Source organism: Petromyzon marinus, chromosome 25, assembly GCF_048934315.1.
Source record: "Petromyzon marinus isolate PM22_M1 ecotype Great Lakes invasive population chromosome 25, UKy_Petmar_22M1.pri1.0, whole genome shotgun sequence".
NCBI lineage: Eukaryota > Metazoa > Chordata > Hyperoartia > Petromyzontiformes > Petromyzontidae > Petromyzon > Petromyzon marinus.
Window position 1 is genome coordinate 13,689,047 of NC_133691.1, and position 15,651 is coordinate 13,704,697.

Here is a 15,651-nt window from a genome sequence, read left to right on the forward strand (position 1 = left end):
GCCAGAAAAAAGGGGGAAACCCTATTATTATATTTTGGTACTGGCAAAGGAGGTCTAATGATGTAGAGTTAGTGTAGTTTTTCAATTCCTCCTCCAATGAAGGAGCACAGACTACAGTGGTTTACTATGTGCTCCGCAGTTCGTGTTGCATGGCCACAATCCTGCCATGGCTTCTCTTTTAAAGTATCTCTGTGTCTCTTGAGTATCTATGTATCTCTGTGTGTCTCTATGGGTTCCACTGTATGGTCCATAACTTGGGTTGCATAACCACAATCACTGGTACTGCGGCTTGTCTTGAATGTTCTATTCATGGAGATGTGTGCAACAAACTGTTCTTATGCGGTTATTGGTTCTGGTTTTATCAATTATATGTATAAAAAAGTAACATCTTCCCAGCCCTCTTTGCCTGACGCACTCCAGAGCCTGATGCTGTGTTTGTTATGATGCAGGGCTAATTCTGAAGGGGCTTATTTTCAGTTTGTGTTTCTAGCTGTCTATACTAAACACTTTTTTAAAAATATTTTACCAGGTAAGGCCCACTTGAGCTATATAGCACTTTTGCAGAAGCAACATTGGCCACAAATGATAGCTCAATGAAGTGGATTATCATGATGTGGAAATTTATAGCAGCCAAATATTAAAAAAGCATGTTTCTAAATCTGGAGCGAAAAACCAGAAAGACCTGGCGAAAAATCCACGTGACCATAGGGAGAACATGCAAACTCCAAATATACAGTAGGCATCAGGGTCGGGATCGAGCTCACAACCTCTTGTATACCAGGCGAGGGAGTTAACAGCTCGCCATCGCGGCGCCCCTATTGCAGGTCGCGCCTGCAATTGATCTGCTCGACGCTCTGAACAATTTTCTAATTTCATTTGACGGGGACAACGTTAATGCCGCAATGTCCGGGCGTCACCCGGTCACCGTGTGTGAGGCGGGAGTGGAATTATTGCAATCGAAGCTCTTTTCTCGGAAATAGGAATATCTATTTTTACTCTGAGCTAGATTTTTGTTTTGATTTAAAGCTTTCGTGACTGCAGTAATTCATATTCTTAGTTTTTTCGGTAAAGTCACGTTGAAGAGAAACTCAAACGGTCATCATCAGGTGTGTCGGTTAACCGACACACCTGATGATGACCGTTTGAGTTATGGTCGAAACGTCGTGAGAATTTTTTATTGTTTTATATATATTTTGTTATTTTGTTGTTTCTCTTCAACGTGACTTTACCGAAAAAACTAAGAATATAGATTTTTGTTATTATTATTAAACCCATACGCACAAGCGCTGAGCCAGTAAACGTGAAGTTGGGCCTACGTTGGCTCAACGTCAACCAGCATTGGCCCAACATTTTTGCACGTTTACTAGGGAGTCTCTCCGCACGTGAGCGAATTTCCACGGGCTGCTGTGAACATGCGTGCTCCCTCAACAAAACACCCGCTCGCATTAAAATAATTATTTGCTTTGCCTATTGTCAAAGGTTCTTGTCTTGTGATTGATGCACGAAGCAGCGCAGAGGTCGACTCGATGTTGTTTTTGCTGATGCTGCTGCCGTGGGCGCTTTCCAATGCTCGCGTCTCTTCTGCCGGAGCGTATTGCGCCACGTCTACATGAGGGCCCCAAAGCCATCCACAATGATGGCAGCGGTGGCGTTGGCAGCGGAGGCAGTGGAGCCACCGTTCGGCCCGGAGGCGTGCAGCTGCGATGGGGGGGGGGGGGGGATGAGGTTCACTGGAGTCGCCTGGCCGTTAGCCGTGAGTTACCCTAAGAGGGACTGACATATTTGTACACGGAACAAGGGCCACGGTCAGCGGGACAGAGGCCCCCGGGCCCTCGGTAGCGGCCGTGACGAGTTTCCGCGTCACTCACTCCGACGGCCACGTGGGCGAGCGCATTTGCGAGAAAGTGGCTCGCACATCCTCACTCCGTTTCATTACCCCCCCCCACTTCCATTCTTCTCTCTCGCCCATCCCTTTCTCTCTGTCCCTCGATCATCTATCACTGTCTCTCACACACAGCTCTACCATGCTCGTCACTCTCTCCGTTTCTCTATCGTTCAGTCTCTATCATGGCTCTCCCTTCTCCCTGTCTCTCACTGGGACGCGTGAGAAGAGCTATGAGATAAATAGAGAGAGGGGGACTTATATGAGTGATATAGAAATGGAGAGAGCAATTTGACAGCCAGCCTATAAAGACTGTTGGGGTAAGTGCTATTAGCGAACACCTATGAAGGATGGCACAGCAAATGAGAGGTGGCATATCCAGCAACACGCCCACCCATCTAGTGGTAATGTTTACAAGTACAGTAATACCCTGTTTTACGTCGGGGTTGCGTTCCTGAAAGGTGCGACGAATATCGAAATGATGCAATTCGAAGCAATGTTTCTAATAAGAATGAACGCCACTTCACCTATTATAGTTCGCTTTTTACCAATATTACTCTTTTTATGACATTCCAATACACGTGTGAATAAAATAAAAATGACCAGATAAATAAAATAAAGAACATATTGAGAGTTTGAATTGTTCTTACCTTCGGGACTGGGCTAGCTTCGCTTGCTGGTAGGAAGTGGTGGCGAGGTGGAGACACCACACTCCCTCATATGTAGATCCAAACTAATACAGATCCACAAACACTCACGCGCTCACTCATAGATCCAAACTAACACTCATTCACATATCCACACTCGATCACTCATAGATACAAACTAACACACTCGCTCACAGATCCACACACTCACATATCTAAACTAACACTCACTCATAGATCCGCATACACAGAAACACACAGATCCAAAGACAAAGACTCACACTCTCACAGATCCAGATGTAAGGGATCTGCGAGCCACCCTCACACACACGCACCACGCAGACACAAAATCTCCGCTCTCACTATAACATGCACCAATCACACGCGCGGGAATGCGATGGACATCCCAATACACGTAGATGTGTATTGGGAACGAGGGCGGAGATGGATGAGTTAAAAAGGGCTGTGAGACGCGTGTTCGGGTTGGTTTTGGAACGAGTGTTGCTGTGCTTTGGATAAATAAAGTGCTTAAACCAGTCTCCGACTCCTCTTCATCTGGTGGCAGCGGTGGGATGTCTCGCCTTAACCGACGCAAGATCCCAAGGGGGGAGGCACAGCAAGAAGATGCTCTAGGTGCCCGGGACAAAATTTGCTCCGAAACAGAACCGACGAGTCGGGATTCGTCTCCCGGCTCATCGACGAAATCCGTGGCAGCTGCTCGTCCCTTGTAGGCACGTTTCTGCACCAACCCGGCGGTGCAGACACAGCGCCGCCGCAGATCATCCTCTAGGGATCGGAGGATGGATCTGCGGCTGGAGGCAGTCACCGCGCTGCTTAGCCGGCTGGGTCCTGAGGTCGAATGAGCGGGGGGAACTTCAGCTGCACCACCTTCCCAGCGAGGGGACGGGGGCCACGGTCAGCCGTCCTGACCAGGCACTCCGCAGTACCTCTCAGGGGATGGAGCAGCATCAGCGCCGCCGCCGACCATGCGTCCCGCATCGGACCTGGGAGAACACTCTGGTCTGTCCTCCCGATATCCTCCGACAGCAGCGGCAACCGGGGACGAGATTCAGCCAGAACCTCAGCCAAGGCAGCCCGCGGAGGGAGGACCAGGATGGAGCCGCCAGCTGGGCGCGATACAGAAGTTCGCGTCCAGATCGGGAGAATGGCGCGCTTTTGTCCGCCGGTTCGAGACGGCCGCCCGGGCAATGAGGTGGATGGAGGATCAAGCCCTGACGATGCTGCCCACTGTGTTGGACGACCCCGCGCTGGCAGTGTTCGACCGAACACTGCAGTACTCACTCCACATTGACCAAGCGACCAGTCAGATGGCCCGATGGTTGAAGCGGCTGCAAGAGTACACATATCGAGTGGTGCATCGGAAAGGAGTCAGGCATACGAACGCCGATGCTTTGTCCAGACTGGCAGCCCCCGTTAAGTGCGCTTGCGGCGACACAACCTAATTGGCTGTCGGGTGGTGGCGGATTTAACGACACATATTTACGCGATCTAACCCATAAGAACCTTATGAATATTGGTCGCGAAAGCCTACTACGTATTAAACTGACGTGGAGGCATCACTGTTGCGCCGCAGGGACACCGTGACGCTGTCGTGGATGGACGCCGCAGCCTCCCGGGTGCTTTGTTTGAAGGCCTCGTTGCGTGCACCGTCGTGACTTTTCGTAAGCACCAAAAATTAGATTTTGTTAATCGAAAGTGGCCATAGTTTGTCAATTGCGTGAAGGCGAAATTTCGTAAACCGAACGTTCGTAAATCGAGGGATTGCCTGTATTGTCCTCCACAGTACAGTACTTCTTTATGCGCGACACAAAGTTGGTGTACACGGTGGGTGGAGGCGAAGGCTGAGAGGCGACGGATACGAGAGATGGCAGACGATGGCGTCAGCGACGTGAGTGTGGGTTGAAGTGATACAAATCAGGTCATGGTATTTATAAATTGACGACGTATTTGTGAAACAACGTAAAAGGGGAGACGTAAATCTGGATATGACAGTTTGCTGAATTTATTTCAGGCTGAATATACCTATAGTTGGGCTTGGGGGGTGTTTGACCATAATTCACCACGCTAGGCAGTGCAAATGTGTGAAGAGGGGGGAGTGGTGCCAGGACTGGTTCAAATATCACTCACCGCTGATGTTAGCCGCTGTGGCTGCAAATTCAACACAGGTCGCCACATTCTGTCATCACTCTCCAAAGACACGTCCCTTTTATAGGCGAAACAGACGTTTTGGTAGTAAGCACTTATAAGGGCAACATGGCACACGAGGGGTGGGTGGCCAATACCATGCCCAGCTGCCTATGTCTCCCAAGTGCTGATGTATCCACACTGCATCAGTGACTAATATGGGGCTGAGCCATCCTAGGGGAGGCCCAGGATTGGTTTGGATATTCGTCACCGATGTTCGGATCATCTGATTCGTCGCCCACTGCGCTAACCACTGCACCACCACTCCCCACAAATACACGTCTATTCATCTGGCTGTAGCATTGCGAGCACTTCCTCAGACTCAGCCCATCGCTACTGCCGCAGTGTTTGAGCCATGCAAGATCCAATTAGTTGTTTGATCAGGATCTTGACAAATGACACAGCCACTGACCTGTGGAGCACAGTGATTACAATATTTAATTGGTCATTAACAGATTGCAGCCCAGTTGCTGTGTCTTGGTGTTCCAGAGGTCAGCGTTACCTTGACCCCCCAGTGTGTACAGGTCATTCATGTTACCCTGTGAGTGGTTCATCTCACACATACTCTGGTGTTACGATTCATTGTTTAAAATTTACCTCCACTTGCACCAACATACATTTATTCTTCACATTGCTGAACATGTGTTCATTTATAACCCTTTGCCAATCCACTGCTGGATTTGCCAATCCAATCCACACCAATTCATTGCACCGAAATACATATTTATGTATATGTAGTGACATCGCTGGATGTCAACATGCTGGGTGCAGTGCCGGCCCTAGAGGGGCACAGCGTGCGGTGTAGCGACATCGCGGATACCACAATGATGTGGGTTTAATACCGGCCCTAGAGGGACCCGTGAGCGCTGAATAATGGCGCTAGATGGCACCACGCTTTGCGGGCAGTGCCGACCCTACAGGACAGGGTGTGTGGGTGCCGGCCGAAGGATGAGGTTACGTTAGGCCATGGCACTCTGGTTGACCCGGGAGAACACGTGACTGGTTAAGTTGACAAAGGGGCCCCAAGAGGGGGCTGGGGGTGGTCAGGTGATTGGGACCCAGATCCTTCCCGAGGATTCTGGAAGGTGGACGTGGCCAAGGGCGGAGCCGGGCACGCAACAGAGAATATAAGCCGGGTCCCGAGAGGGACCGGGGTTGTTGTTCATCCTGGAAGGAACCCTTCGTCTACGTTCTACGTTCAACGAGTCTCCAACACGTGGACCCGGGCCGAAGCTGTTGGGCCTGGTCCGTAGTAGCAGTTACGTGGTGACTAGTGAAGTTAGCCTGGTGGTCACCACCATAGGTTGTTATTCTGTTAAGGGGAAACTTACCCCGTGTGTTGGAACTGAATAAATGTGTTGCCTCCACGTCTGCGACTCAGTTGAACCCATTACATATACACTTGTTGTAAAATAGTTAGGTATGTGTAAATTAAATCCTGGTCAATATTGAGTTTTTTTGTGTTAAAGGAAGTGCAATGCGTTCTAATTCATCGTGATAATAAAAAAAACAAATATGCAGACATTGACTGACTTTTGCATCTCATCCATACCATGCTCAACAATCGCACTGCAAGTCAACACTTTTTGCTTGCTCCCTCACTCTGCTCCACTTTTACTGATATTTTAGTTACATCTCTCCAAAAATACAATTCTGGCATGGCACCTCTGTTACTGTACAAATTATAACCAGATCACAGTTGCAGCCTTTCAGCACACAGAATACTTATTTAAACATTTTACCTTGTAACTACAGGTTTTACAATGAATGGCGTGGCCCTAGGATGTGCTGGAAAGCAGACGGGAATTGCTTCCTTCTCACCGTGGCAAACTGCGTTTGTTTTTTTTGCGGCGAGGGCTATGGGTGGCGATGATGTCAGTGCACAGCCTCGCGTGCAAGGGGGCCTGGGCTAAAAATCGTGCCAAAGTGAAATGGGAGCCACGCTGCGTGCGAACGTCCCGGCCACGTGCTCTAGGCTGCTGCTGCTGAGAAGGGAGGGGGTGGGAGGCGTATCAGACGAGATTGAGGGCCATCGGATAGGTCTGCAGTATCCACATTGTTTTGTGGTGAACGCTGTGAAAAAGGTCACGTCCAGAAGCTGTCTCATCTCGTCTCAGGCAAACAGGTGCAAACGTATTTTTGCAAAAATTTAAGTCAAGTGGTCATAATGGCCAATGCCATTGATGCCACTGCACCTAGCCATTGATTAATTCTGATTAATTATAGTAGCTGCTGTAACTTCAGACTCTGAACTCTAAGGGCTGCTCTCATAGTGAAATTAATGTTGTAATGGTAAACATGTAAACGTGGAATCCTGTTAAAATGAATATGCACGCTACCCATTTGTTTATAACCAAGATCCACTGTTGAAAATTACACGTTAAATTGCCGCAACCCCTGTTAGTGTTCAAGCAAATTTAGAGATCAGGAACATTCCAGGTGATGCAGTCATATGCAGTAATAGCAACATAGTGCTGTGATAATAGCAACACAATTAATGATGCCTTCCCTTCTGCCCTCTAAAATATTATGCATCCCAACGTCGTTCACCCTTTTCTGCACCGCAGCCAAAACGTCGGTGCTCAAGTGAGAGTTGCACTTATGCCTGTTGCATGCATCTTGCGCCCATATTGTCAATCGAAAGGGAAACCGCAACCCGCTGCTGCATCTGTACTGAATCACTTGCGATGTCCGTGTGTGCCATAACTTCGTTGTGCCATAACGTCAGTGACATTTGTTCATTAAAACACAAGAAGAGCATCCTCCGAGGCATCTGGAAAGAATACACTCCTTGCTGGACAAAAGAGGCTGAGGGCCTGCTCCAACAGTCAGTGCCGGATTATCCTAGTAGCAAAAGTAGCATATGCTACGGGCCCCGCACTTTCAAGGGCCCCGCACTAATCGCTTTCAAGCTATCAATTCCGGTTCAGTGATTCTGCACTTGCTCTATTACTATAGAACTATACAGCCTTAAACTTTTATGAACGACTGGGTGTTTAAGGTTAGCAATTTGTCATATTATCTGGCTGTATAGCAAATCAAAATATACAATTGCTTTACTATGCAAGTTTAAAATTATTTTTTAATATTTGTGTTTTTTTATATTTAGGGCCCCTTTATAACATATGCTAGAGGCCCCGCACTAGCTTAATCCGGCACTGCCAACAGTACAAATAGTCGGGCAGCCCACAGGTTGAAAAGGCAATTCTAGAGTCTTAGACTCAGCCAGACGCCAGCGGTGGATGGAGTGCGTTCAAGGCCTGGACTTCACAAACTCCAGCCACCATGCCTGGGCCCTACTACGACACCCTGGGTGGTGCTAATCCGACAGAATACCGAGTCCTGCCCAACTCTATAGCCTCCAAACTAGTGGAGAAGACAAATGGCCTGATCAACAAAAACATCAAGCTTGAGATACATTGCCATTTACACCAGACAATGGCCTCAATTTCTTCACAAGACCCCACCGCCATCAGCACAGCGGAATTGAGGAAGGGTCTGGCTGCAACGAAGAAAGGCAAGGCTGCCAGCAGAGATGGTATCCCCCCAAAATTCCTCCATCACTTAGGCCCTAGGGGACTCCAATGGCTAGCAAAACTGTACACAACCATGAAAACCGGATGCATCCCAAAAGCATGGCAGGAGGCAATGGTTATTGTTATACCCAAACCAGGCAAGCCAACTGACGACCCAGGAAGCTATAGTTCAATATCACTCCTGTGCAAGACCTATAAACTCCTGGAATGCATCATCCTGTGGAGAATCAGCCCCCTCGTCGAGTCAGTGATCCCTGGAATGCATCATCCTGTGGAGAATCAGCCCCCTCGTCGAGTCAGTGATCCCTGAAGAGCAAGTGGGATTCCGGCCTGGACGCAGCTGCTTTGTCCAAGTTTTGGCTCTTGTGACACACACTGATGCCTGTTTCCAGAAGAAACCCAAGACCGACACAGCCTTTGTGGACTTGTCATCAGCCTACGACATAGTCTGGTTAAGGGCTTGATGTTGAAGCTCATAAGGACCAATCCCTGCCTCTAAATAATATTCCTGATATGAACGATGCTGAACAACAGGCTGCTTGTTATATGGCCAACAAATCCAGCTCACCCCAGTTTTCCACGAAGTTCAGTACTCGCGGCAACGCTCTTCAATGTCTACACAAGCGACACACCACCAATCAGGTCACGAAAATTTTGTATATGCGGATGACCTTGCCCTGGCAATGCAAGCAGCCACTTTCAACAACATCAAATCCACTCTGAACCGAGAACAAAACACCATGGGAGATTCTTTTTTTGTTATTTCGGTAAAGTCACATAGAACGATAATAAAATAAAACAATAAAATTCTCACGACGTTTCGGCCACAACACAAGTGGCCTTTTGATTTAAAGCTTTCGTGACTGCAGTAATTCATATTCTTAGTTCTTTCGGTAAAGTCACGTTGAAGGGAAACAACAAAATAATAAAATATATATTAAACAATAAAAATTCTCACGACGTTTCGACCATAACACAAACGGTCATCTTCAGGTGTGTTGGTTTGCATAAATTGATTTATTTTTAAAGGTGTATTTTATTTATTTATTTTAAAAAAACGTTAGCGCCACGCGCAGCGATTTGGCAGTTTATTTAGGACTAGTCCATCTATATTCTGAAAAGAGGAGTCCTAAATAAACTGCCAAATCGCTGCGCGTGGCGCTAACGGGTTTTTAAATAAATAAATAAATGCACCGTTTAAAAATAAAGTAATTTATGCAAACCAACACACCTGAAGACGACCGTTTGTGTTATGGTCGAAACGTCGTGAGAATTTTTATTGTTTTATATATATTTTATTATTTTGTTGTTTCCCTTCAACGTGACTTTACCGAAAGAACTAAGAATACAAGTGGCCTTCTTCAGGTGAAAGGAACAAACCTGTCGGGACGACAGAAGAAGGCCACTAGTGTTGTGGCTGAAACCTCGTGAGAATTTTATTTTATTTTATTATTTTATTCTCATTCTACGTGACTTTACCGAAAGAACCAAAGAAGATGAATCCTTGCAGTCACGAAAGCTTTAAACCATGGGGGAATGTTTCCAGAAATGGAGGCTAAAGCCAAATCCACACAAAACAAGTCACTGCATTCATGTTGATAATAAGGAGCGCCAAACACACTCTGAAAGTAACCTTCTGTGACAACACTGTGCAACACGACCCCACTCCATCCTATATCGGAGTGAAGCTGGACCATACGCTAACCTTCCACGACCACCTCAAAAAGATAGCTGCCAAGACCAGTGCTACGGACATCAATTATGGCCTTTGTGTACTTTGTACACCAGTATGGTGCAGCAGTAGTCACACTCGACTTGTTAATGACCAACTGAACACTGCAATACGGTGTATCACTGAAACCCTCAAATCGATCCCTACACCCTGGCTGCCCATATCACAAATCTCTCCCCCACCCACTGCCACAACGCTGCAACCTTCCTGGAAGTCCTGCGAATTGATGAAAACAATCGCCTTTCTATTCATTAGGACCTCAATACAATCCCCCTTCATCGCTTGAAGTCACAGCAGTCCTTTTGGACCCATGCTCTTAACCTTCAACAATGAGTTCAACCCCGATGAAGCTTGGAGAGCTGAATGGAGTTCAAAAAAACTCACAAACACCTTGTGAAATACCCAACGCAGAAGAACCGTGGATTTGATCTTCCGCGAAGCTCATGGTCCACCCTAAACCCCATCCACACAAACCATGGCAGATGCGGATACCTGATAAACAAATGGAAGTTTTAATCTCTCCAGTGTGCGACTATGGTCATCCAGAATAGACCATACAACATATGACACAATGCCCGATCCCCAAATCACATCGATACACTCTGCTACTCCTGACGTGGTTATCTGGCTTGATCACCTGAATGTCAAATTGTAGTTGTTGCTCTGAATCTACATTAGTCATACGCAAGAGAGAAAAAAATATTTAAAAACAGCAGTTATTTGAAGCTTCAGGAGATTGAGACTGCGTGCCTGGCTACAGGCCAGGACCCTCTGGGGGGCCGGCCCGCCTGCAAGCTTTGTGAAGGCGTAGGGCATGTGCGGGGGCCTCGTGTCGCCCGCTGCACTCTCGTGAAAAACCCTTGCCTCCTCGCTCGAGCGGAATTTATCCGTGGCTTGGCTTGCGATAGCATATTTGCCGCTTATTGCAGTGGTCCGCGGTTCGAATCTAGTTGGCCGACCTGGTTATTACTGGAGGTTGAACTATAAAAACTGTGCTCCATCTGCATCCGTGGACGTTAGACCTCATTTGCCAGTACCAAAATGTAATAATAGGGGTTTCCCCCTTTTTTCTGTCAACAAAACTGAAACATTTTGGTACTGGCAAAGGAGGTCTAATGATGTAGATGCTCACCCCGAGCCCTCATTACTTTGATAGTGCATTGTCTTTGAGCTGTGTGACGCCTTCTGACGTCAGAAGGCGTACAATACATATATTATCATCGTATGTTTTCTGTTTGCATTTTGACGGCAGGTATTGTGGTTAATGCAGTAACATGAATCCTTGTAAAAAGGTTTCAGTTTTGTTGCCAGAAAAAAAGGGGAAACCCCCCCCCCCCTATTATTACATTAAAGTCCCCACCAACAAGAAAGAGAAACACAAGTAATGTGTTGCTGCTGTTTGCCCGTGTTCAAACGGCTGTGCGCCCGTACGGACCTGAACCCTCAAGTTCCCTGTTACACGAAGAATCGGGGAAGAAGGCCGTACGAGTTGACGCCTCTTGTCAACAGTCGTTGGGGCGGGGTGGAAGGGGTAACAGCAGCGCGTGGTGCGACTTGTTTACGGCCATTGCGCAACGTTGTAGGCCGGCCAAGGTGGACGCCGCACGCCGCAAGTCACGGCGAGAGCGGCCGAGAGAGCCGCTTCTGGGCGTTTCTGCCGAGTTCGTTGTCTTCGCCACTTGTTGGCACCACCTCCTCCTGCTGCTGCTGCGTGTGATGACACAAGAGCTTGTTCGCCCTGCTTCTCCCCACGGCGGTTGCTTCTCTTTAACTTCACTCGCGCCATCGACAACGAGCGGCGCTATGGCGGGAAAGGTGCTGAGGGACGGCGAGTACTGCGCATTGTCACATGTTCGGTGGGGCGGGAGGGGGGGAGAGTTTGTCTCTCCCTCACACACACACACAGTAGTGTGTGTGTGTGAGGGAGAGAACACAGCTACACTGCGCAGTGTTTAGAATTGTTTTATTAATGTGCGGGGTGTCGCTTCTCTCTCTCGGTTGCGTAACGTACAGTGCGCGCCCGGCTGGTGGAACTGGTTCCTGTTCGCCATTCATTACAGCTCCTCCACCTCGCCATTCACTACAGCTCATCCACCTCGCCATTCACTACAGCTCCTCCACCTCGCCATTCATTACAGCTCCTCCACCTCGCCATTCATTACAGCTCCTCCACCTCGCCATTCATTACAGCTCCTCCACCTCGCCGTTCATTATAGCTCCTCCACCTCGCCATTCACTACAGCTCCTCCACCTCGCCATTCACTACAGCTCCTCCACCTCGCCATTTATTACAGCTCCTCCACCTCGCCATTCATTACAGCTCCTCCACCTCGCCATTCATTACAGCTCCTCCACCTCGCCATTCACTACAGCTCCTCCACCTCGCCATTCATTACAGCTCCTCCACCTCGCCATTCATTACAGCTCCTCCACCTCGCCATTCACTACAGCTCCTCCACCTCGCCATTCATTACAGCTCCTCCACCTCGCCATTCATTACAGCTCCTCCACCTAGCCATTCACTACAGCTCCTCCACCTCGCCATTCATTACAGCTCCTCCACCTCGCCATTCATTACAGCTCCTCCACCTCGCCGTTCATTATAGCTCCTCCACCTCGCCATTCACTACAGCTCCTCCACCTCGCCATTCACTACAGCTCCTCCACCTCGCCATTTATTACAGCTCCTCCACCTCGCCATTCATTACAGCTCCTCCACCTCGCCATTCATTACAGCTCCTCCACCTCGCCATTCACTACAGCTCCTCCACCTCGCCATTCATTACAGCTCCTCCACCTCGCCATTCATTACAGCTCCTCCACCTCGCCATTCACTACAGCTCCTCCACCTCGCCATTCATTACAGCTCCTCCACCTCGCCATTCATTACAGCTCCTCCACCTAGCCATTCACTACAGCTCCTCCACCTCGCCATTCATTACAGTTCCTCCACCTCGCCATTCACTACAGCTCCTCCACCTCGCCATTCACTACAGCTCCTCCACCTCGCCATTCACTACAGCTCCTCCACCTCGCCATTCATTACAGCTCCTCCACCTCGCCATTCATTACAGCTCCTCCACCTCGCCATTCACTACAGCTCCTCCACCTCGCCATTCACTACAGTTCCTCCACCTCGCCATTCACTACAGCTCCTCCACCTCGCCATTCACTACAGCTCCTCCACCTCGCCATTCACTACAGCTCCTCCACCTCGCCATTCACTACAGCTCCTCCACCTCGCCATTCACTACAGCTCCTCCACCTCGCCATTCACTACAGCTCCTCCACCTCGCCATTCATTACAGCTCCTCCACCTCGCCATTCACTACAGCTCCTCCACCTCGCCATTCATTACAGCTCCTCCACCTCGCCATTCATTACAGCTCCTCCACCTCGCCATTCATTACAGCTCCTCCACCTCGCCATTCACTACAGCTCCTCCACCTCGCCATTCATTACAGCTCCTCCACCTCGCCATTTACTACAGCTCCTCCACCTCGCCATTCATTACAGCTCCTCCACCTCCCCCTTCGTTGATCCACTGCTGGATGAAGGCCCCAATTGCATCCCGTGTCAACCCATACTGTTTGGCCCATATTGTTGTACAGGGAAATTGAGTTTCAGGCCCATACAGCGTACAGCCGTTTCAATACGGGCAAAGCATTAGTTTTTGTCTTATTTGTTTGTGTTTCTACCTTACGATGGGACTTTGTAGGATGAACGTTGAGATTTATACGGGGCACGGGGTGACCAATAAGGTGTGAGTTGGTCAGTAATAAGGTTGGCACTGATAGGGGGTTGACAGGTTATGCTGTTGCTCCACCGCTGGATGAAGGCCTCCCCACTCATGCCGTGCAAGCCGTGCGGGTTCGACTTGCTGAACTGACTATAATTTCACCACTGACTGTACATGAAACTAGACCCTGCCTCTCATCATCGTTACCACCACCATACGTCATGATCAGTCCACTGCTGGATGAAGGCCGCCTTCCCCCCCTTCCAACTATAACTGTAATCAATACCAACGCCCGCCATCCGCCACTAAATGACGATGACGTCACCACGGCGCCTGTGCCAGGCTAGGTGCACTTTGAGGGTGCCACGTGAATTGTCGAAGGCTCGCTGCTGGCAGGAGGTGACGGGACAGACCCTGTCGGTGCCATGGGTTGGCTGACTGAGATGACCGGTAGATGCACCACCAGCTGTGGCCCCTACTGCTCCAACTTGCTGTGCTTTAACCACCCGGTGCTCCACTCATTGTTGTGAGCGCCGCTCCTATGCCCTCCGTTGCTGAAGGGCGACTGCCTCCAACTGTCCAGTGACAGCGGCGTCCTTCACGAGCCTCTCACCCGGTCTCTGCTGCAATGCAGTCACCCGTCTTAACCTGTTTGGTAACATGGCTATGGGCCGATTTCATCGCAGCCTGGGGCCGTCTCCCAGCCTGCGTTGTTCCCTTCCTGTAGCCTGCACCTAGCAGTGCACGAGACTGCGTTTGTGATACGACAGAGTATCTGTAATTATGAGCGCGACGGCGTAGGGAGACGTTCATCCATCAGTGGATAGATCATGCCTGCAGGTGATTTGTATGAGGATGTGTATGAGGAGCAAGAGGTTGGTTGGCAGGCTTGATTCATGACCACAGCTACAGGAGAACGCCTCTTCCCCGCGACTCCCCATTATCCACGAAATCAATTATATCTGCGGCAGCTGTCGGATCTGCAAAAACTTAAAATATCCACGGCCCTGTTTCTTCCGATTATCCGTGATTTTGCCCCGCAATGCATAAGCGAAGTTGCTTACAAATACGATTTTTGTTTTCCACGGATAAGAGAGAGTAGTTGATTTGGCAAATTCATTCTATTATCCGCAGATAAGAGTAAAATTGCGGATAGTCCCGCAGATTATAGGATCCGCGGTAAAGACTTCTCCAGTTAGCATAACATTAAATACAATTTTTATTTGTAACATCGGTGGTGAGCGAGACCAGAACCTGTCCTGCTCACCTCCCCCCTTCACGAATCGACACAAACCTGCAATGGTGAAGTATGGTCAAACTACGCTTAAAAGGTGACACTGCATGGGGAGGCCTTCATCCAACAGTTGATGAACAAAGTGAATGCCAACTCTGTACAGCTAAAGGGCATCTGTCGCCAGTGAGTCGGTGGTATGCAGAATGTTTTGGCATCACTCAGTTCAGAGCAAACACTGTTGTGGTTGCATTGTACTGTAATTATTACTTCATGGTTTCTATCATAAGTATAAAAGAGCATGAATTCTATTTTTAGTCCTGTATATTTTTATATGTGTATTGCGCAGAGCCAATACGCGTATAATTTTGTTATTTAATAATCCCGAATGCTCATGGAGCCAGACTCGGGCATGATTGGCTTTATGAGAGTGCATTGTCAATGAGTTGACGCTCATAGAGCCAGACCAAGACACGTTTGGGATACTTCAGGATCATTGTTAATAACTGAGGCTCATAGAGCTAGATCAAGACTTCTTTGGGATTCGGTGTTAATGCGGAGTCAATTTTAAAGGTCTACAATTCTGCAGATAAGCAACTAGCAGTGGGTCGGAGACCCATCAGAGGTGCTCACTGAAGGCCCCATGATCCATTGGGTCCCTTGATCCGCATCTCCGATT

General features: G+C 48.7%; 1 protein-coding gene across 2 annotated transcripts in view; it reads left to right on the forward strand.

The window, feature by feature from the left end:
* The window catches only part of GSTO1 (glutathione S-transferase omega 1), a 43,886-nt gene that overhangs the window by 18,581 nt on the left and 9,654 nt on the right, over positions 1-15,651 (forward strand). Inside the window, exon 1 of one of the 2 annotated variants that reach the window (XM_032960376.2) lies at positions 9,447-11,830. The exons of the other annotated variant lie outside the window; for it this stretch is intronic. Coding sequence (XP_032816267.1) covers positions 11,719-11,830 — 112 coding nt within the window. The 5' untranslated portion in view covers positions 9,447-11,718. Of the gene's footprint in view, positions 1-9,446; positions 11,831-15,651 lie in introns of those variants that run through there. 2 annotated transcript variants of the gene reach the window in all.